Source organism: Zootoca vivipara, chromosome 4 (genome assembly GCF_963506605.1).
Source record: "Zootoca vivipara chromosome 4, rZooViv1.1, whole genome shotgun sequence".
In the NCBI taxonomy this organism is placed as follows: Eukaryota; Metazoa; Chordata; class Lepidosauria; order Squamata; family Lacertidae; genus Zootoca; species Zootoca vivipara.
In genome coordinates, this window is record NC_083279.1 from 9533181 (window position 1) to 9555131 (window position 21951).

At 44.5% G+C, this 21951-nt stretch overlaps 1 protein-coding gene across 6 annotated transcripts in view; it reads right to left on the bottom strand.

The window, feature by feature from the left end:
- Positions 1-14079: 14079 nt before the first annotated feature.
- The window catches only part of TBC1D4 (TBC1 domain family member 4), a 90922-nt gene continuing 83050 nt past the window's right edge, over positions 14080-21951 (bottom strand). For all 6 annotated transcript variants that reach the window (XM_060273326.1, XM_035114245.2, XM_035114246.2 and 3 more), the window contains 4 exons: positions 20643-20802; positions 19376-19545; positions 17309-17485; positions 14080-16481 (listed from right to left, as the gene is read on the bottom strand). In XM_060273326.1, the coding sequence (XP_060129309.1) occupies positions 16269-16481; positions 17309-17485; positions 19376-19545; positions 20643-20802 (720 nt within the window). In that variant the 3' untranslated portion in view covers positions 14080-16268. The remainder of the gene's footprint in view (positions 16482-17308; positions 17486-19375; positions 19546-20642; positions 20803-21951) is intronic.

The following is a 21951-nucleotide window of genomic DNA, read 5'->3' on the forward strand; positions in this document are numbered from 1 at the left end:
CCACTTTCCCAGCATGTTCGCTCTTCTGTCTCAGCGACATCTATGCCGGCTTCGTCACGTCCACAGAAGGTGGCAGGATCTCCAAAGATGTGTGCTTTATGGGGAACTGGCTTCAGGTACCCAGGCCTGTTGGCAGACCAACTCTATGAAATAAAGATGTCTGCAAACATAGAACCATAGAATCATAGAGTTGGAAGAGACCCCAAGGGCCATCCAGTCCAACCCCCTGCCAAGCAGGAAACACTATCAAAGCATTCCTGACAGATGGCTGTCAAGCCTCCGCTTAAAGACCTCCAAAGAAGGAGACTCCACCACACTCCTTGGCAGCAAGTTCCACTGTCGAATAGCTCTTAATGTCAGGAAGTTCTTCCTAATGTTTAGGTGGAATCTTCTTTCTTGTAGCTTGAATCCATTGCTCCGTGTCCGCTTCTCTGGAGCAGCAGAAAACAACCTTTCACCCTCTTCTATATGACATCCTTTTATATATTTGAACATGGCTATCATATCACCCCTTAACCTTCTCTTCTCCAGGCTAAACATACCCAGCTCCCTAAGCCGTTTCTCATAAGGCATCGTTTCCAGGCCTTTGACCATTTTGGTTGCCCTCCTCTGGACACATGCCAGCTTGTCAATATCCTTCTTGAACTGTGGTGCCCAGAACTGGACACAGTATTCCAGGTGAGGTCTGACCAGAGCAGAATACAGTGGTACTATTACTTCCCTTGATCTAGATGCTATACTCCTATTGATGCAGCCCAGAATTGCATTGGCTTTTTAAGCTGCTGCATCAGACTTTTGACTCATGTCAAGTTTGTGGTCTTCATGACATGAAGGCTGGGAATGTTAACCCCGCTTTGTAGAAATCCCTTGCAGGCAACCACAGTGTGTGGAGACAGTCAGGTTGTGTATCCGCAGCAGTGACCAGAGGAGAAATGACCACTGGGAACAGTGCAGAGAGAAGAAACGCCATATTGCACCTGTAACAGTGAAATTGCTTGCCTTCATCTGCCCCAGCTGGAATAAAACATGTCTCTCCCATATCAGACCACAGCAGGCTCTGTAACTCTCCAACAGTTTGACTTTACTCCTGATGCCACTGTCTCTCAAGACTGATGGATGCCAACAATAAAAAATACTGTACATTGCACATTAATAATAATAATAATAATAATAATAATAATAATAATAATAATAATATATTTATTACACAGTCTAGTTTAAGCAGAGACCCTCTTAAACGAGGCAAAATTTCCCCTGCTGCTTGCAGCAGAGCAGGAAAGCTAAGTTGATGTGTAGCCCCTTTAGGAATGACAAGCCATAGAAATACGGTCGCAGGCTGTTTCTCTGGAGAAAGACACTCCCAGAGGGTCAGTGAGCACCAAGCAGGCAGGCACACAGAAATAAATGTTCCCTTCTCTTTCCTTAACAGGAAAATGGAGAGTTGTGATTTGCCTATTCACAAAAGAGAAGTGGCAATATTTCATGAATTCAGCCTTCCAGTTAAAACCCTGCTCACACACATAGATACCTCACACAAACCATTACTTACAGAGGCACGACAGCTGCAGCTACATCTGGAGAGGGTTTTCTGAAGGAGGATTTGCTTTGGCCCCCATGGGATCTGGATGCTTCCTTATAGAAGTCGTCGGCCAAAGCAGCTGGAGGACAGTGGGCCTCCCACCCCGATTTACCACCCCAGACCTGTCTGTGACAGATAGATGAGATGAGAACTGGACTTCAGAGGCATAGCTGCCAAGTCTCCCGTATTCCCCGGGAAATCCCCGTTTTTCCAGCTGTTCCTAGCTGAAAAAACAGATTTTTTTTGTTTTTCCCCGGTTTATTCTGGCGCAGCGGCCATTTTGGAACTGGGCGGAGCATGCTCAGAAGCGACTTTTGATGCTGCTCTGCCCAGTTCCAAAATGGCTGCAGTGCGACTTCTGGCGCCGTGGCCATTTTGGAACTGGGCAAAGCAGCATCAAAAGTCACTTCTGAGCATGCCCCGCCCAGTTCCAAAATGGTGGCAGCGCTACTTCCGGTCTGCTACTTCCGCCCGGTCCCTTATTTCTCCGACAGCAACTTGGCAGGTATGTTCAGAGGCTCTCCAGCTGTACATCCCTCTGCAAGGACACCCAGATACACTCCATGGCTATGATCCGCCGAAGACATTTCGGCACCTGAGGCGAACCACAAGATGGCATCCCTCCCCACCAGAGAAGAAGGGGTGGGTGAAGATCTATATCAGGAATGAGGAGGGAATGAAGATCTACCTCAAGAACAAGGCAGGGCTGGGGACCTACATAGGGAAACCAATCAACGGTACCCGTAATAGGTGGGAAAGGGGCATGCGCTGAATCATGTAGGGTGGGGGAAGAGCCCAGGGGCTCCCAGAAAGCAGCCCCCCCACCATTTCCTCCCTCGGCCAGCAGTGCCTCCTATTCACTGAAAGGATGCTGTGGAAGTGGTTTGAGGCAGGGGCTGTGGAAAAGGAGGCAGAGCTTGGCCTCCACGGAGCACGCAGCAGTCACTGCTTCTGCAAGAGCAGCAAACAGTGTGTTTCTTCGAGGCTGGATCTGCTGCCCCTGTGGATTCTGCCACCAGAGGCAGTAAAATTCCTGGGGATGTTGTTCTAGGGTTTCACAAATGCTACAATAATTACTACGAACAAAATTTGCCAAGCGATTTAGGAAGGCTTCTCTATAGAAGTTAATTAACCAATCAATTAATTAATTGAGTAAAATGCTCAATATCGCTGAGTCTCAATAGACCCCCCAGGAGCTTCCTGCTGTAAAGACACAAAACCCCAGAGAATGTGCTCCTCTCTGCTCCTCCAATCCTAAACAAATTCCCACCTTTCCATGCAGACAGACACACAAACAGTCTGGATTACAATATTCCTGCAGCAGCTAAGCATGAAATGCAAAGTTCCGGATGCCCCTTACCTTAGTGATTGCTTTTTTGCATTTACATTTTATTATAATGTTTTTAAAGTGTGTGTGCATATAAGAAAATAATTACAACGGCATATGACATACCGTATAGCACCCCACGGTCAATGTCAGACCACTTCCTGGAGAATTTTGGACTTAAGTCTCCGATTCTCCAATCAGGGATGGTGGACTAATTATCTGCCCTAGGAAACAAATGGAATCCAATGGATTTCTGAATGCCCTCGGGTTTTTCCCCAGTGGATAGAGCAGGTGACCCTATTGAAGCCCACCTTGTGGAACAGAGTGGTACCTTGGTTCTCAAACTTTATCTGTTCCGGGAGGCCGTTCCAAAACCAAAGCGTTCCAAAACCAAGGCACACTTTCCCATAGAAAGTAATGCAAAATGGATTAATCCGTTCCAGACTTTTAAAAACAACCCCTAAAACAGCAATTTAACATGAATTTTACTATCTAACGAGACCATTGATCCATAAAATGAAAGCAATAAACAATGGACTGCAGTCAGACGATCAATCAATCAATCAATCAATCAGTAGCTGAACTGGGTTCCACACAGTCACAAAAAACAACAACAAAAAGAGCCGCAAAAACAAAAATGCAAAATAAATAGCAAAGACAGACAGACCTCAGCGTAACACTCAAAATGGAAGCGTAAGACTCAAAACGGAGCACTTTCAGCTTCTGAAAAAAGTTCGCAAACCGGAACTCTTACTTCCAGGTTTGCAGTGTTTAGATTCCAAGTTGAGTGCCGCTGTACTGAGATGCTTCAAGCTCTTAACAGGGCTGCCCTCAAGCACCCTCTCCAGCACGGTGGAACGCGTTCTGCATTTTGGTGCACCATAGACCTAAGGGTGATGAAACATGCCCGAGAATGGCTAGAACACATGTGGTAAATGGGTCACTGAAAAGTCCGCTGAGCAGGAGGAAGAGCTCACCATTATGCCTGCTGCCTGGCCTCGAGGGTGGCAAAGAAGACCCTCTGCTCTCCCTGCCTCATATCCTTGAGTAGCCATCCTTTTGTATTGTCCAAAGTCTGTTAATAATGGTGTTTTAGACCCTTTGGAAGCCCATGGAGATTTATTTGCAAGGCATTTTGAGGGTAAGGTCGCTTGCTTCCATCGCATTCTTGACCCTAAATCCACATTCACTGCAGTCTCTTGCGAGATGCCCAGTATGTCTGCTGCAACATTGTGGGATCGGTTTCAATGGATGTGTCTTGATAATGGGGGGAAAGTGCTTGTGGCAATGTGGCCAATAAGGTGTTCCTCTTGGTTCATTAAAGCTGATGGAGGGGGTACGATCAGGTGCATTTAGGGTGTGACATCATACACATCCCGTTCCATATTCTTCCTCGGAAATGGGGGGGGGGACTTTAGTCAGGCTAATTTCAGGACGGCCTCATCAGCAAGGTCCATAAGTCAAGATTCCTAGGCACTTGAGCAAGGCAAGAGATTCAGAACTCAGTGGGAGCTACATAGGAAGATGTCTCAACACTTTGACATAACCCCCCCCCCCCTGCCAAGCTTCTAAAGATGAGGTGGGGCAAGCTCATTCACGGGACTCTCCTGCCCTACAAGTCTCCTGCAATTAATCAAAGGTAATCTCCCCAAAATATACCTTTGACACGATCTGCTCTCCCTTTTTCTCTTTTATTGAAGAACAGGGTATTTTAATGCCATCATCATCACCACAGAGGTGTCTGTGGAGGAGATATATTGATTGAAAATGTCCAGCCAACCAGATTGCTAGTTGGGTTCTTATTGAGGATATTCGGCGACATGTATGTAGGCAGTGCCGGTTTCTAGGCAACATCATCTCTTGATTCAGCAAATCAAGGTGCAGTTAAATTCATACCTGGCTGGTCTTTATTTTGGCCCTAATGTTGATACAGTACGTTCTTACTGGGGAGAGAAGAGTGTGGCTTTCATGGTAACCACTTACTTTCTTCTTTTCTATAATTCTGCTGCGAATCATAGAATTGTAGAGTTGGGAAGGACCAACCCCCTGTCCCTGCAATCATGTTTTTACAAGTCTGCAGCCTGTTGCCATGCTAATAATTGAAATGTCATAAATTCACCATGGAACCGTTCCTCAGAAACAAAGGAGGAGAAAACGACAAGTTTACTGGAGCAAAACAAATAAGTTGTGAAGTATGGAGAGAACTTTGAAAGATAATCAGACAAACACCCACCCCAAAGGGAGTAAAATAGTTGTGCAGATTTACCAATGACGCAGAGATTAACGGTACATTGGTGCTCGTGTGGAAACCAACCCAAGGCTGCTGCTTCTTCTTTTTTAAAGACATTTTATTAAATTTTCCAATTAAACACAAACAATAACAAAACAACAACAAACACATTACATAAACATAATAAACATACAATTTTTCTTCTAAACATCTTATCAATTATTTCAATTTTCTTTGCTCTGCCGAGCTTTGACTTCCCTCCTTCCCCCCAATCGGTTTTCTTATCCATTCCTGTCTCACAGTTTCTTTATTCCATCTACCTAAAGTCAATTCGTAGGATTTATTTCAGTCCTGCAAGTGTCTTTAAACTTCTACAGTTCTTCTCCATATAGTCCACAAATTTACTCCAGTCCTTTTGGAACTTTGACTCTCCCTGGTTTCGGATCCTGCTAGTCAGTCTTGCTAGTTCCGCATAGTCCATCATTTTTGTCTGCCACTCTTCAATCGTCGGTAATTCCTGAGTTTTGGGGCTAACAAAGTCCTAGCCGCGGTTGTCGCATACATAAATAATACTTGATCTTCTTCCGCAATCTCCTGTCCTATAAATCCTAATAGAAAAGCTTCAGGTTTTTTGGGAAAGGTATATTTAAGAATCTTTTTCAATTCGTTATATATCATTTCACAAAATCTTTTAATTTTTTCGCACGTCCACCACATATGATAAAACCAACCCAAGGCTTCTTTTACACATGTGGATGACACGGCTGCTCCCATTTGCTGTTGGGAATGTATTGGAAACTTCCGCCCACATTGCTGAGCTTCCATGCGGATACATAACACAGACACTATGTTACGTTACAGTGGTGTAAATGCACGAGGAAGCCCAGCCACTTGGGTAGACATTTTATATGATGCCGTGTTGGAGCAAATGCGTTAACATCCGTGTTGCCCCAGAGCGTGCAAGAAGTTGTGGCGAGATTATTTGAGGTCCAACCATACGCTCGCATCCACAAGGACGACTTGGGCTGTGTACACACCGTCCAATTAAAGCACATTTAAAGTACCTGGCTTGCCCCAAGGAATCAGTAAGAGCTGTTCGACAGTGGAATTTGCTACCAAGGAGTGTGGTGGAGTCTCCTTCTTTGGAGGTCTTTAAGCAGAGGCTTGACAGCCATATGTCAATAATGCTTTGATGGTGTTTCCTGCTTGGCAGGGGGTTGGACTGGATGGCCCTTGTGGTCTCTTCCAACTCTTCTATGATTCTATAATCATGGGAACCGCCCCGCAACGAGCTACCATTCCTGCACTTCTAGCAAACTACAGTTCCCAGGGTTGTTTGGGGAAATCTTTAAATGGCTCAGAAGGAAAGGTCTTTATTCTCATCGGTTTCAATGCAACTATGAGAAGCTTCTGAACTGAAGGAGATAGCTTGTATAATGTCTTCTTTGATCTTTAGACACATTTTTTTTTAAAAAAACATACAAGGATCTTTAAATGTGACTGCCATCTGTTTTATTCTATGATTCTACAAACCAAACCTGCCTCAGGAATTAGCCTGTAGTCTACTCATCTGGCCAATAGTCTCAATGAAACTATTTGCACAGTAATAATAACTCAATAGCCCTTCTCAAGGGACATGGTCCTGCATTTACAGAGAGATCGCCACAGAGCTTTTCCTGTAATCATCATATTAGAACTCTCTAATATGTTAACCTGTCCTTTTTTAAAACACCCGCCTTTAAAAAAAAAAAACCAGCTTGAAAAGGTGCATTTTTCTATAATCAGATTGCAGAGAGCAGGGGGGGGGGGAATCCGTTCAGAAGAATTGTGCCAGAACCAGAAGACAAGAGCAGAGGACACAATGAAATAGATGAGGAATTTCACTTGATTTGATTGCCTGCTACTGCTTGGGAACCTAGCGAAGAAATGCTTGAGCTGAGAAGGTGACCAAGGTGATAATGAGAGCAATGTGCTGCCCCTTTCCCCCCGCCCAGCAGCAATTATTTTGTGTGGGAGAATTAAAAGGTCCAGGCGATATGGTCCATGGAAGACGTCATTCTGTAATATCTGGAACAAAGCCAGTGATCAGCCACGCCCCTGCAGGGCGCACATGCTTTTCGAAAGAATTATTTCTCGTGCGCTCGTGCAATGTTTACATCTTTGCAGAACGATAATCTGAAAAAAAAATCAGCTTGGGAAGCACGTTGCCTTGGGAATCCTCTGTATCAGGCTAGGAGCGTTATTCGCCTGGAAATTCTTCTTCGGAGATGGGGCGCCATCTAGTGGCAACTCTGCGAAGCACAAGATTAAGGTGGCTTTTTATTTTAGAATGGTGCTTGCTGAAATATGGATGATCTAAGCCCAGGTTTTTGCTCACACGGTGGCCAAGCAGATGCCAATGGGAAGCGTGCAAGCAGGACTTGGACGAGAGCGGTTTCCCCACTTGTTTTTCCCAAGAACTGGTATTCAGAAGCAGGCTTCCTCCAAGAAGTGAAGGCAGAACATACTGTATCTAATAATATCAATGGCTATGAAGTGCTTTCGTCTGCCTGGAATTTTGCAACATTCAGCTTCATTGAATAGCCCTGAGCCCGAATGACCCTGTGCATCATGGGCGTAGGCAGGGGGGCAGGAGGGGGCAATTGCCCCCCCCCCAGAAGCAGGGCCGCTGGCTAGCCTGCCCCGCTGCCCGCCCGGTGCCGTCTCCCTTCTCCCTGGCTGGCTGTGGAGCGGGCGGAGGGAAAGCCCCAGAGCCACGCAAAGCGTTTGGCTGGCTTTCCCTCCGCCCGCCCCACAGCCAGCAAGGGAGAAGGGAGACGTCCCTTCTAGCCAGCTGGCTGTGGGGCGGGTGGAGGGAAAGCCAGCCAAACGCTTTGCACGGCTCTGGGGCTTTCCCTCCGTCCGCCCCGGCGATCGCAGAGGGGGAGGAGGGGATCGGAGCAGCCTGATTTCGGGCTGATCCTGGTGCCCCCTCGCCCCTGCCGATCGCGGAGGGGGAGGAGGGAGTCGGAGCAGCCCGATTTTGGGCTGATCCTGGCGCCCCCTCGCCCCTGCCGTTCGAGGAGGGGGAGGAGGGGGTCGGAGCAGCCTCCGATCCCCTCCTCCCCCTCCGCGATCGCCGGGGCGGGTGGAGGGAAAGCTGGCAAGGAAGAAGGGAGCTTTCCTTGGCCCGCTGTGGCCCCCCCGCCCCTTGGCCCCCTAATTTTCATCCTGGCTACACCCCTGCTGTGCATTGTCTTGAAGATTCTGTACCAACCAAGGAGGAGCGGCAGACTAAATTAATGGGCTATGCCAAAATGGCAAAACTTACGGAAGCAATCAGAAACCAAGAGGGGGAGAACTTTATCAAAGACTGGGGGAAATTTGTGGATTACCTGAAATGTTATTGCACACATATAAGTTCATTAGCAGGATCAACTAAAACCAAGCAGCTAAAATTAATGCTAAAAGAATTAATAATTGGTGTAATGAAGGAAATTAAGTGTTACAAACTTAAAAAAAAGGAAAGAAACCATGACCCCGGGGGGGGGGGAGCATAATATGTATGTTTATTGGGGAAATATTGGATTTGAATTTCTGTTAAAATCCTTTTTTTAAAAAAAGCTGAGAAATAAAATTGATAAATAAAATGAGAAAGGGTTCATAACTAGCACTGCCACATAGACCTCTTCCATCTATTGAGGCACTTGCAATGTATCAGAAGCACATCTGCATTTTTTAAAACCAAGCTTGATAAAACAAGACGATGACTGCTTTCCATTTTGGAGACAAATCAGTCTGTTTTTCTCATCCAGCAACGCTTACGTATGTAAAATAAATGACAGCGAATGCCTATGGAGAGCAAAATGAAGGGGAGATTTTCCAGCGCTGGGTAGTTATCGTGCAGTTGTATAGAACTGAACACTCGAGTAGAAGATCTCTACAGGTAGCCGGGAAAACAAGAAAAAAGAAGAGCAACAAAAAGGAACCATAGCCAGATGCTGTGTGCAGGAAAGGCTTGTGAGATGAGGACACGAAAGAGGTCATGATCAAGTGGGCGATGGACTTCGGATATAACATTGAAGTTGATTTATGGATAAAACTGTGGAATCAATATATTAAGTTTACTGTGTGCACGGTACTAAAGGAGAACATAATGAAAATGATGTACCGGTGGCACTTGACACCAGTCAAGCTAGCAAAAATTTATAAGAAAAAAGACAAAAGGTGTTGGAAATGTATGTTGGAAGATGGGGATACCTACCACATGTGGTAGCGATGTAGGAAAACAAAACCGTTCTGGGAACAAATATACAATGAACTTAAAAGATTGTTAAAGTACACATCCCCGAAAAGACCAGAATTATTTTTGTTGGGATTAATGGGGAAGGAAATTAAAAAAGAAGACCATAGAATATTTATGTACGCAACCACTGCGGCCAGAGTGCTGCTGGCTCAGAAATGGAAAACGTTAGACCAGGCATCCCCAAACTGCGGCCCTCCAGATGTTTTGGCCTACAACTCCCATGATCCCTAGCTAACAGAACCAATGGTCAGGGATGATGGGAATTGTAGTCCAAAACATCTGGAGGGCCGAAGTTTGGGGATGCATGCGTTAGACATTCCAACTGTGGAGGGTAAAAATGGTAGAATATTTAGAATTGGCTTGACTGACTGGAAGAGTAAGAGATCAAAAAGACCAGAAATCTCAAAAAGAATGGAACAAATTTAGAGAATATATGAGAGTACATTGTAAACCAGCAATAACACTGATTGGCTTGACATAATACCTACAATAGTTTTTTTTTTAAAGGGAAATAACGGAGAAATAAGCAAAAGAGAAAACGTATAGAAACAAAAGGAAATGAGCAGATAAAAGAGTATAGAAAACCAAACGTGAAAGAAGAAGGAAGCTGAGTTCGGCAGGACGGATAAAAATAAAAGGTTAAAAAAACAACGAGGGGGGGGGGTAAGGGAATTTGCTGTATTTGGTTGTATTTTGGCATATTGTATAAAATGACCAATGATATACAAAGATGTACAAAAGTTTATGTTTATGCTTATGCTTATGTTCGGAAAACTCAATAAAAATCATATGGGGGGGGGGGAGTAAGTCACCTCAGTGTCTTCAGAGGAGGTGGGATTTTGAAACCGGGTTTGTAGTGAATTTACTTTTCTCGATAGGAGTGAATGTTTACCTCTTTCTTACTTGGGATAACGCCGTCGTCTCTCTCTTAAACCTTAGCAAAACTACTCCATTCTTTAATCCCTTCTGTTGCTCATAGTTCGAATCCTGCTAGCGTGTTCATCATACAATCATACAGTGGTACCTCGACTTACGAATTTAATCCGTTCCGAATGGACCTTCGTAAGTCGAAAAAATCGTAAGTCGAAGCCAATAGGGATTTTTTTAAAAAAAGTTGCAAGTCGAAAAAAGCCTATCTAAACCGCATCCAAAATGGCAGACGGAACTCTGTTCGTAACTCGAAACATTTGCAAGTCGGGTCATTCGTAAGTCGAGGTACCACTGTATTTCTTTAAATAATCCGAAAAGGGTTGACGTTCTTCCAAAAAAACCTTTGTCATGAGGTTCTTTTATTTTAGCTGTTAACTTTGCCAGTTCTGTGTGATCCACTGCTTTGCTTATCGATTCTTCTTCAGTGGGTATTTCTGCTTCTTTCCATTTTGTGTGCCATTTTGTGGGGAACTTCTGTCCCTATCATCCCTAAAAGAAAAAGCTTCAGGCTTGTTGTTATTGTTGTTTGGTATAGATTACTGAAACCAATTTGTGCATCTTCCCACCCAACCCAACCCAACCCCCTTTTCAGGTCCCAGTTTTCCAGGTAAGTCTAGCTCAAAAGTCTAAGTCTCTCTCCCCCCCCCATTTAAATCTCACTCTCTCTCATGCCATGTACCCAGACCCCACCTCAGTAGGCGCACTGTTGAAGGGGGAAGGGATCCAGAGTCAGTCCCTGCGAACCATCCTGTCCTTTTACAAAATCGCTAACCTCCATTAGGGCAAGACCATAGAGATGGGCCAGTCCCAAGCCATTGAGGCCGCTGTAACTCATATACACGAGAGGATGGCTACATAAAAGAGCTCCCACTTGGAATGACTCAAAAACATTGTCCTGGTTTTCTACAGGGCTTAGGAATTGCTCCCTTCTGTGGAGTGAAGTTTCTGTGGGGAATGGAGGAGACAGCAGCGAGCTCTTGGGGCTGCCGGGGGGGGGGGAGGAGAACAGCCTATTTTAAGCTTGCTTGAAAACCTATCCCAGCATTATGTGCTCCAACTTGACGGAAGAATGGTTTAATCTCCGTTGCCACCATTAATTTTTGACGGAGGTCACCACTCGACATCCTGTTTACAGCCCACTAAATCTCCATTATGAAGCTGCAGCTTACAGAAAGAGTGGTTGCGTTAACTTTTATGGTTGCATTACGCACAAAGGAAGGGGATTAAAAATGCCGCAATTTCTTTCTGGGGGTGGGGAAAACAGCAGCCACACTTCAGGAAAAAGCAAGAGAGATGGTGAGCCCAAGCTCTGCAATGCCCACTAAATTATGGGGTACCTACGGGACCGCCTCTCCTGGTATGCCCCACGGAGGACCTTAAGGTCCACAAACAACAATATTCTGGAGATCCCGAGCCATAAGGTGGCTAGATTGGCCTCTACTAGGGCCAGGGCCTTTTCAGTATTGGCCCCAACTTGGTGGAACGCTCTTTCACAGGACACCAGGGCCCTGCGGGATTTGTCATCTTTCCGCAGGGCCTGCAAGACAGAGCTGTTCCGCCTGGCCTTTGGGTTGGATTCAGTCTGACCCCTGTGTTTTCCTCCCTCATGGCTTGGATTTATGGACTACTTAAAATCAGGCTGCATTTTAAATTTTAATATTGTATTTTAATCTGTATTTTAACTAATTGCTTTTTATGTTTTATTGTAATTTTATTGGTGTTAGCCGCCCTGAGCCCAGTTTTGACTGGGGAGGGTGGGGTATAAATAAAAATTTATTATTTTTATTATTATTGCCATAGTTACCATATGCTCTACTACTGCCAGGAAGAAGCGGGTGGCGCTGTGGTCTAAACCACTGAGCCTCTTGGGCTTGCTGATCAGGAGGTTGGCCGTTCGAATCCCCACGTCAGTGAGCTCCCGTTGCTCTGTCCCAGCTCCTGCCAGCCTAGCAGTTTGAAAGCATGCCAGTGCAGCAGATTAAAAGGTAATCTGCTCCGGCAGGAAGGTAAATGGTGTTTTCAAGTGCTCTGGTTTCCGTCACGGTGTTCTGTTGCACCAAAAGTGGTTTAAGTCATGCTGGCCACATGACCTGAAAAGCTGTTTGTGGACAAAACGCCGTTTTTGTTTTTGAGGCTTTTTCGGTTAATTTGTTTTTGTGACTATGTGCAACCTTGTTCAGCTACCGATAGATTGATAGTGTGACTGCAGAAATGGATAAAAGCCCCCCATCCAAACAATGACTATCGACCGTGCAGGTAAGAAAAGAAATTAATTTAAATTTTTATCATCTAGAATACTGTCTTACTTATTTTATAGTTCAGTACAGCGCAGGTCGGCGGTTCGAATCCCCGCGACAGGGTGAGCTCCCGTTGCTCAGTCCCAGCTCCTGCCCACCTAGCAGTTCGAAATCACATCAAAATGCAAGTAGATAAATAGGTACTGCTTCAAGCGGGAAGGTAAACGGCATTTCCGTGCTCTGCTCTGCTTTGCCAGAAGCGGCTTTGTCATGCTGGCCACATGAGCTGGAAGCTGTACGCAGGCTCCCTCGGCCAATAATGCGAGATGACGGCCACAACCCCAGAGTCGGTCACGACTGGACCTAATGGTCAGGGGTCCCTTTACCTTTACATTAATTATTGCTTTCATTTTATGGATCAGTGGTCTTGTTAGATATTAAAATTTATGTTAAATTGCTGTTTTAGGGGTTGTTTTTAAAAGTCTGGAATGGATTAGTTACAGGTAGGTAGCCGTGTTGGTCTGACGTAATCAAAACAAAATAAAAAATTCCTTCCAGTAGCACCTTAGAGACCAACTAAGTTTGTCATAGGTATGAGCTTTCGTGTGCATGCACACTTCTTCAGATAAACTGAAACAGAAGTCACCAGACCCTTATATATAGTGAGAGGGTGGGGAGGGGTATTACTCAGAAGGGTGGTGGGAATGGGTGATTGGCTGATAGGAGTGGTAAACCCATTCCCACCACCCTTCTGAGTAATACCCCTCCCCACCCTCTCACTATATATAAGGGTCTGGTGACTTCTGTTTCAGTGTATCTGAAGAAGTGTGCATGCACACGAAAGCTCATACCTATGACAAACTTAGTTGGTCTCTAAGGTGCTACTGGAACGGATTAATCCGTTTTGCATTCCTTTCTATGGCGCGCCTTGGTTTTTGAACGCTTTGGTTTTGGAACGGACTTCCAGAACGGATTAAGTTTGAGAACCAAGGTACCACTGCACACTCTTACAAGAGCACCACATATGGTGAAAAGTACATTCTTTCTCCTTACATTTCCAGCACATATTTGATTTCGAGGTCAAAGGGTCCATCTAGTTCAGCATTCAATTTCCCAGAGCAGCCAGACAGTCAGGTGTCCTGAGGATGCTCATAGACCAGCCAGGAAGTTGGCTTGTTTATAGCCAGTTACAGAGAGGTCTACTGCCTTTCAATATGGAGGCTCCATTTAGCTAACAAATTTAGCCACCAATTTCCTTCATGGATGTGTCAAATCTAAGCCACTCTCTTTCGGCAGCTAAAGCCATAATCTTTTCCGTTAAAAAGCAGTTTAAATAGATACTCTTTTTTTGTCAGTCCTGAGCTTACTGCCAGTTAATTTAAGTGGGTGACCCCCCCCCGATTATGAGTTCTGCTGAGACAAAAGAGGAACAGGAATTCCTCTCTTCACATACAAAAGATCTGTATCACAAATGAAAACAACCAGAGGAAATGCAGCAATGACATTTATTGGAAATTCTCCAAATGATACATGTGAATAAGTCCAACTTAGGGTGAAACTTTCTCTGCCTCTTAAAAAAAAAAAGTTCTGAAAAGAAATTGCAACGTGCGCCTTGACAAGTTGATCAATGCAGTACACAGTTCAACAGTTCTATGGGACTGGTTCTGTATGCACAATATTGCTTCAAGTGAAATTGCAAAAAAGAAAGGAGAATCACTTTCCCCCTTCCATCTGGGAAAATGCAATTATTAGTGAGTTTATTCATTTGGGTGAGAGGCAACAGCTGCAAGAAAATAATGCTAGGCACAATCTGTTAGAAATCTGTCTTCCACAGTGGAATTTCCTACAATGTCACCTATTTGTTTCATCCACTCCTGCTGGACTGTGCCTTGTGATGATCACACCATTAATGTTATCAACTAACAAGAAAAGACTTGATACTGCCGTACTAAACCAGCAAACCAACTTTGTTGTCCCTCGGATTTGCTTGTCGCTTGCATTAGGCATTTTGCAAAGGAAACATTGGCACTCTCTCCACTTATGAGTAAGACACTTGGCTGAATTTGGCACTTGGCTTATTATTATTATTATTATTTTAGAAAAAAACAATACCTGGAAAAATATAACAAATAAATCCCCACTGGGTGTTACAATAATTCGATTCAAGCATGTTCCCACAAATGCAAATCTCCTGTGCATGATTAACTGCTATTTTCATAGCTCCCTCAGATCAAATATTGACTTCAGGGTCGGGTCTACAAGACTGAAGTGGGTTCCAAAAACAACAGTTCTTCAGCGCTGTGCAAAAGCAGAGACTGATAAAAAGAATGGAAGCTGCCCGGAAAAAAGCATTGAACTGTGTCTATTGGTATTGAATCCTGCTTCTAAACAAAACGAGACAAGGTATGCTCCAGAACAGATATCTTAAGCTGAAATGTACTAACCACTAGATTTGGACGACGACTTCCCTGCAGAGTAAACACGTCTATATGCTTCTCTGAGGCAAGGGCATCTTTGAGGCATCATAATAGTCTACATAAAGAATCCTGAAGTTTTGTCAGTGCCCATATCCCAATAAAGGGGGGGAAACTGGACGGGTCGTTGGCCCTTTGCACAGAGAGAGGTTGGGGACTCTTACAAGGTTTCTTTGGCTCGCTGAAACCATGTATTCATCACATTTTAAACTGCATGAAGCAGCGTTCAAATCAAAGGTTATCTTATGTGCCAGCACATGCGGAAACTCCATGTGGCGTATCTGTTGGTGTGCATCATGTGAGAAGACGGGCGATGAACGAAAACTTTGATTCTTTCCCCACATAAAGTAATTCCTAAACCTACAGAGCTAGCGTGTCCGAGGAAAAAGCTACCTTAGAAACACATGCTAGTTCTGTATCATGGTGTATCTCCAGCGAGATACATCATGCGAGATTTCCAAGAGCGTGTTTCGGCTCTTAATTTCACACCCCAGTGAACGGGGGAAGAGGAACTGCTTGCAACCTTCACTTTTCCTGCCTCCGTTGGGGAGAATAAGGTATGGCCACTTCTCTAGATGCAGGAGAAAGCACCCTGGCACCGTTTAACTCTCCTCAAGAAGCTGAGCCGCAAAATGACAGGATTATTCTTGGACGTATGTGGAAGTCAGCAGAATGAACTGCAGGCACGTAAAAATGGCCAGAGACACACACACACAGGGAAAAAAACCTTACACAGAACACAAAAGAAATCCCCAACTAAAATGGAAAACATGCTCTTCTTTGGAGGGGAACAATTACATTCTTGTTTTCTTTTCAAGTATTATTCAATGTGTATAAAGACAACAACATGTTCCTTTCACTAGATCCAGAGAACATATTGAAGTTGACATTTAAGTTACCAGCGGTCCAAAAGGGTGGACTTTCATCTCTTTCCCTTTACACCAATCCTAAATATACATCTAATTGTCTTCTTTAGATCCAATCTTCTTTTTCTTTCCTCTTTTTTTGCATTGCTATTTATGTACACCCATTATTAAAAACATTTAACCTGGGATTTGCATATCGAGATTTTAAAGGCCTCTCCGCTGCTAGAAGAACCCCAGTACCCGTGTGAGATTATGCAGATACCTTCTACGTTTGCCGTTTTCCCTTTTCTTTATTGTTCGAAACCGTGTTGCCTGCAACGCTTCACTTATGGCTTATTTTCTAAATTTTGCTTGGGCTACAGTTTGCTTCCTTTAGCAGCTGTTCACAGTCGGGCGGCACATTTTCCGGCAAGTATTTGCAGATTTTCTCAATAGTCTTTCTATAGAGCGCCTTCTCTTCTTCCAGAGACTGAATTAAGCTCTTCATTTTGTTCTCCCTTTCCAAGACGTCTTCCAGGTTCGATTCCACACTCTGGATTTTAGCATGAGCTGCCTAATCGGAAAGCAGGAAAAGGGATTTTTTAAAAGCAGAAACGCATAGCACCTACATTCATAAAATGCTTGCAAATACATTATACAAATTGCTCACTGTTCCCTTCAGGTTCATTGGGGATAAATCATTTCCCGTTTGCTCGCTGTTGTTCTTGCGATACAGGCACATCTAATTTCCAGTTTACTGAAAAGAACTAGTTGCACGAAGCTATTTTATTGTGGATCTCAACTTCTAGTCATAGTCTACTACACTTTGGCAACAGCCATTCTGTGCTGGGTACCACAGTGTCTTCCCAGCTCCGTATTGTCTACACTGACTGGCAGCAGTTGTCCAGGGTTTCAGGCAGAAAGAAGTTCCTCTCAGCCCTCCCTGGAGATGGCCAGGATTTGAACCTGGGACCTTCTGCACGCAAAGCAAATGCTCTCCCACTGGGCTATGGCCCTTCTACTCTGGCTTAGATGGGTACAACCTGGTGCGTTTTCCTACCCAACCTCAACCTCAACGAACCTGAAGACCAAACAAAGCATTCACCATCAGATCTGGGTGTTTGACAAACATGTAAACAACAACAACAACAAAACAGGCGAGAGGATGCAATTGGAAGAGGAAAACTGTTGGTGGGAGTGGCTCACTCTTCCTCCATAATCCTCTTCCGCAGCCACCGAACAAAGGACTGGGAGTTTCCTCTGAGGAAAAGAGGCTCTCCTGTACCCTCTTCCTGGTGTCTAGAGAATCAGGTTAGGGTTCCTAGGCCAACCCCATGTGCCATACCGGTTCTGCAATGCAGGATAGAGTCACAGCATGCAGCGTGGCCCTTGGTACTTTACCTGCAGTTTCTCCAAGAGGTCCATATTCTGCCTCTTCAGCTGACTGTTTGCCCTTTCGAGTTTCTCGGGAGCCTCCCCATCATCGCACAGACTTGAGTTCTCTTGCAGTTCATCTTGCAGAACGTGGTACTCCACCTCATAGGCATGCAGCTGTTTGGAAATATCCATCTCAAAGACCTACCGGCAGAAGAGAAAGCCAGCTTCCTTATGAGAGGTCCCACCGTGTTTAATTTAGGCAAATAGGACCATCTGAACTAAACAGAGCATGCCTACGAGGATGCCTCATTCAACTGGTTACGTGAGTCAAGGAGGCGTTGTTTGCAATTATCCCCCAGAAGGGATGACTCTCAAGACTAGAAGCTGCTTCTGGATAATGAGCCAAAAAGATGCAATCTTGAGGAATCAGCAGCATGCATGTTCCAAACTGAAGTGTGTGGACCCAAGTGGAACCCTGTGGCTACATTAACACACTTTCTAAAGGTAAAGGTGAAGGGACCCCTGACCATTAGATCCAGTCGTGACCGACTCTGGGGTTGCGGCACTCATCTCGCGTTATTGGCCAAGGGAGCCAGCGTACAGCTTCCGGGTCATGTGGCCAGCATGACTAAGCCGCTTCTGGCAAACCAGAGCAGCACACAGAAACACCGTTTACCTTCCCGCCGGAGCAGTACCTATTTATCTACTTGCACTTTGATGTGCTTTCAAACTGCTAGATTAGCAGGAGCTGGGACCGAGCAACAGGAGCTCACCCCGTCGCGGGGATTCGAACCGCCGACCTTCTGATCGGCAAGCCCTAGGCTCTGTGGTTTAACCCACAGCGCCACCCGCATTCCACAAACAAACACACTTTCTAGACAGGCCAATAAATAGGGGGATCTTACCAGAGGCAGAGAGTAATGTCAGTAAGATAGCTGGGAAATTTTCTGGACCTTTTGCCAATAGCTAAGTACAGTTAAAAAACAATAACACCAAACCACACACACATTTGTGGCAGGTGTACATTTTCAAAACACACTCACACATATTTGAAATATATTCCAATGACACTTCGAGGATAATTCAAATGAGTGATTGTTTAAAATGTATTTAGCTGTCAACCTTTGACATTTGGAAGCATTTATACAAAATACAGTAGGCTAAAAATATACATATTTGTATTCAGATAATAATAATGCCTATACATTAGATAGGTATACAATTGTACCCTGGATTCCAAATGCCTTGGTACTCGGACATTTTGGCTCCCAAAAGCCACAAACTCAGAAGTGAGTGTTCCAGTTTGCAAACGTTCTTTGGGACCCAAACGTCTGACGAGGCTTCTTTGGCTTTGGAAGTCAAACGGATTTCTGGAACGGATTCTGTTCGACTTCCAAGGTACAACTGTATATGGAATTGGAATTGCTCCCTTTTATAATGAAATAGTATACCTTTTCTTTTATCCTGTTCAGTTAAAATGTTCTTTAAAAATTAATTTTGAAAATACACCAGATATCGCAATATCTTGAAACTGCAAGATAAAGTTATAACACTGACACACAGAGAGAGCTCTTTTCAGGTAGTCCTTCACAGAACGGAGTTTTCAATCTCCTCCATTCACCCAGGTATAACCTAACCAGCCAGCTCCTTAAAGATGGCTTCACACGCCACTAACAGCTTGTGCATAAACTTGCTCACAGTAAACACCCGGTCTGCTGGCTTGAGGCAGAAACTGAAAGTACCTGGGCATGAGCAATATGACTTACAGCATTGGGATAGCAACCTAATATTTCTCATTAGAACAACAGTGAACTTTACAGAGTGCTTCACGTACATCAGCTCAGTAATCCTTACAAAAAAAACCCTGTAAGGAAGGCCAGATATTATTCCCTGTATCTCAAACTGCTGTTGGAGAGCGGCTTGCCTCAAGCCACCTCATGAATTCATGGGGGAAGCGAGGTTCAAGCCAGGGGCTTTTGGTTCACAGCTCGGTTCTCTGGGCACTATCGTATAACTGAATGGCCAAGGGATGCATTATCAATGCATTATACTGTTTGTGGGTGGGTGGAACAGAGCAGATGTGATTCTTACCTGTGTCATAATCTTTTCCATTTGGAGCTTTGTCATGTCTGGTAGAGTGTTTTTCAGAAACTCGACAATGCTTTCAAAAGCCTCGCACATCATGATGTGTTCCTCTTGGCTGCTAAGCAAACTTAGTGCTACTTTAAATATGACTTCTGTTCCCTGAAGAAATATAATGTCTGGGACAGAGAATGAAACATTGATTAGATCGCGTTTCCCATTATTTTAATCACAGATTTATGTCGACAGATATATTGAAGATTCAAGGGGATAAAAAAAAGTCATTTGTTTTGTGTTGTTACACTTACCTGCGAAAAACATGTTTTATAATTAATATATACATCACACATGCTTTAATATTCCAAGTCAAGAAAATGTGTCATGTCTTCTAAGTAAAATCAGAGCACGACACATGACTTGGTTAGCACCAGAGAACCGTCACCATGGCCCAAGAGAGCTAATGAAATGTAGATTATGTTCCTGCAATACACTTTTTAAAAATTCCTGCAGAAGGATCAGTTTAAAAAGAAAAAGAAAAGTCTTAAACAATTGTTCTAGTGCTAGCGTAGGAGTGCCCAAACTACTCAAAAAGATGTGTTGTTACACACACACACACACACACACACACACACACACACACACACACACACAATTAGGGAGCAGTTCTTACACATGAGAAGCAGATGTTAAGCAAGCCAATGCATGTTAGCCAGCATAAAGCAGAATTAAGTGTGACTAGGTAAAGGTAAAGGGACCCCTGACAGTTAAGTCCAGTCGCAAACGCCTCTGGGGTTGCAGCACTCTCATTGCTTTACAGGCCGAGGGAGCCGACGTTTGTTTGCTCCAAGACAGTTTTTCCGGGTCATGTGGCCGGCATGACTAAGCTGCTTCTGGCGCAATGGAACACCGACATCAGAGCAGCTCACGGAAACGTCGTTTACCTTCCCGCCGGAGCAGTACCTAATAATCTACTTGCACTTTTTGGCGTGCTTTCAAACTGCTAGGTTGGCAGGAGCTGGGACCAAGCAATGGGAGCTCACCCCATCGTGGGGATTCGAACTGCCGGCCTTTTGATCGGCAAGCCCTAGGCTTAGTGGTTTAGACCACAGCACCACCTGCGTCCCTGTGGCTGATCCGGTACAAACTTATCACTAAAGTCACTATGATTACGTCAAAGGCATGTTGCAGAATAGACCCCCCCCCCCAAAGAACACCCCACCAATTTGTAGGGACCTATTATTGATCTGCCCAGCCAATACACTGAAAAGCTTCTTACCAAACACTCTGGCTACAAATCCCAATGGAAACTGCGAAGCAAATAAAGTAAGAAACCAGGGGGCAGCATAAAGGCTGGGGCTGATCTCGTTCTCTTCAAGGTGGTTGTAGAGGTCTCTGTGATAATCATGCAGTAGCCTTGACAGCTGGTACATCTGGATCTGTATTAAAATATGGGAAAGTGAAGCGATTAAGAATTTCTCTGACTTGTGCAATCTGGACCTGCTATCACAGTTTCCCCACGGGGAGACCCTGAGGCTGTTTGGGTCCCCTCTCCCTGTGGCTGCTGTTCACATGATGCTTAGTCTGTCCAGAAGGTGTGACCACATGTATATATGCGCATATCTAGAATTCACTGCCGTAAGATGCGGTCATAGTCACTAATGCAGGCAGCTTTTCAGATTCGCAGCCCCTAAGGCCGTATTTCAGGTTGGTTTTTCCAAGCTAGAAAATTATCACAGATGTCGTTTGTCTCTTACATTAACTGATAAACTATGTCGAAACATTTAAACTACTCTCCTATGAACTAGCACTCTGGAATTTGTCTTAGGAATTCCAACTATAATAATAATAATAATTTATTATTTATACCCCGCCCATCTGGCCGGGTTCCCCCAGCCACTCTGGGCGGCTTCCAACAAAACACTAAAATACAGAAATCCATCAAACATTAAAAGCTTCCCTAAACAGGGCTGCCTTGAGATGCAGCACAGAGGAGGGAGGGATCTGCACAGCTCTCCCTCAAAATCGAGAAATGAAAAGCAGGGAGATATTGATCAGCTGCCACGTCTTATTACATTGCTAACAGAGGTTTACACGTAAAGAAAGACGCTGTTTCTGAGTGAGGGAATAGTTTGCCACATCAGCAGCTCAGCTCTATGCATGCTTCTTGAGTATGTAAAGCGAGCTAGCTTCTAACACCGTGTTCCTCTCATTGACCGCTTCCACTGAAAGTACCTAATAAAGTCATGGAGCAGCAGAATTATTATTATTATTATTATTATTATTATTATTATTATTATTATTATTATTATTATTATTATACCCCGCCCATCTGGCTGGGTTTCCCCGGCCACTCTGGGCGGCTTCCAACAAATATAAAAATACATCAAAATATCACAGATTAAAAACTTCCCAAAACAGGGCTGCCTTTAGGTGTTTTCTAAATGTAAGGTAGTTGTTCATCTCCCTGACCTCCGATGGAAGGGCGTTCCACAGGGCAGGCGCCACTACCGAGAAGGCCCTCTGCCTGGTTCCCTGTAGCTTTGCTTCTCGCAGTGAGGGAACCGCCAGAAGGCCCTCGGCGGTGG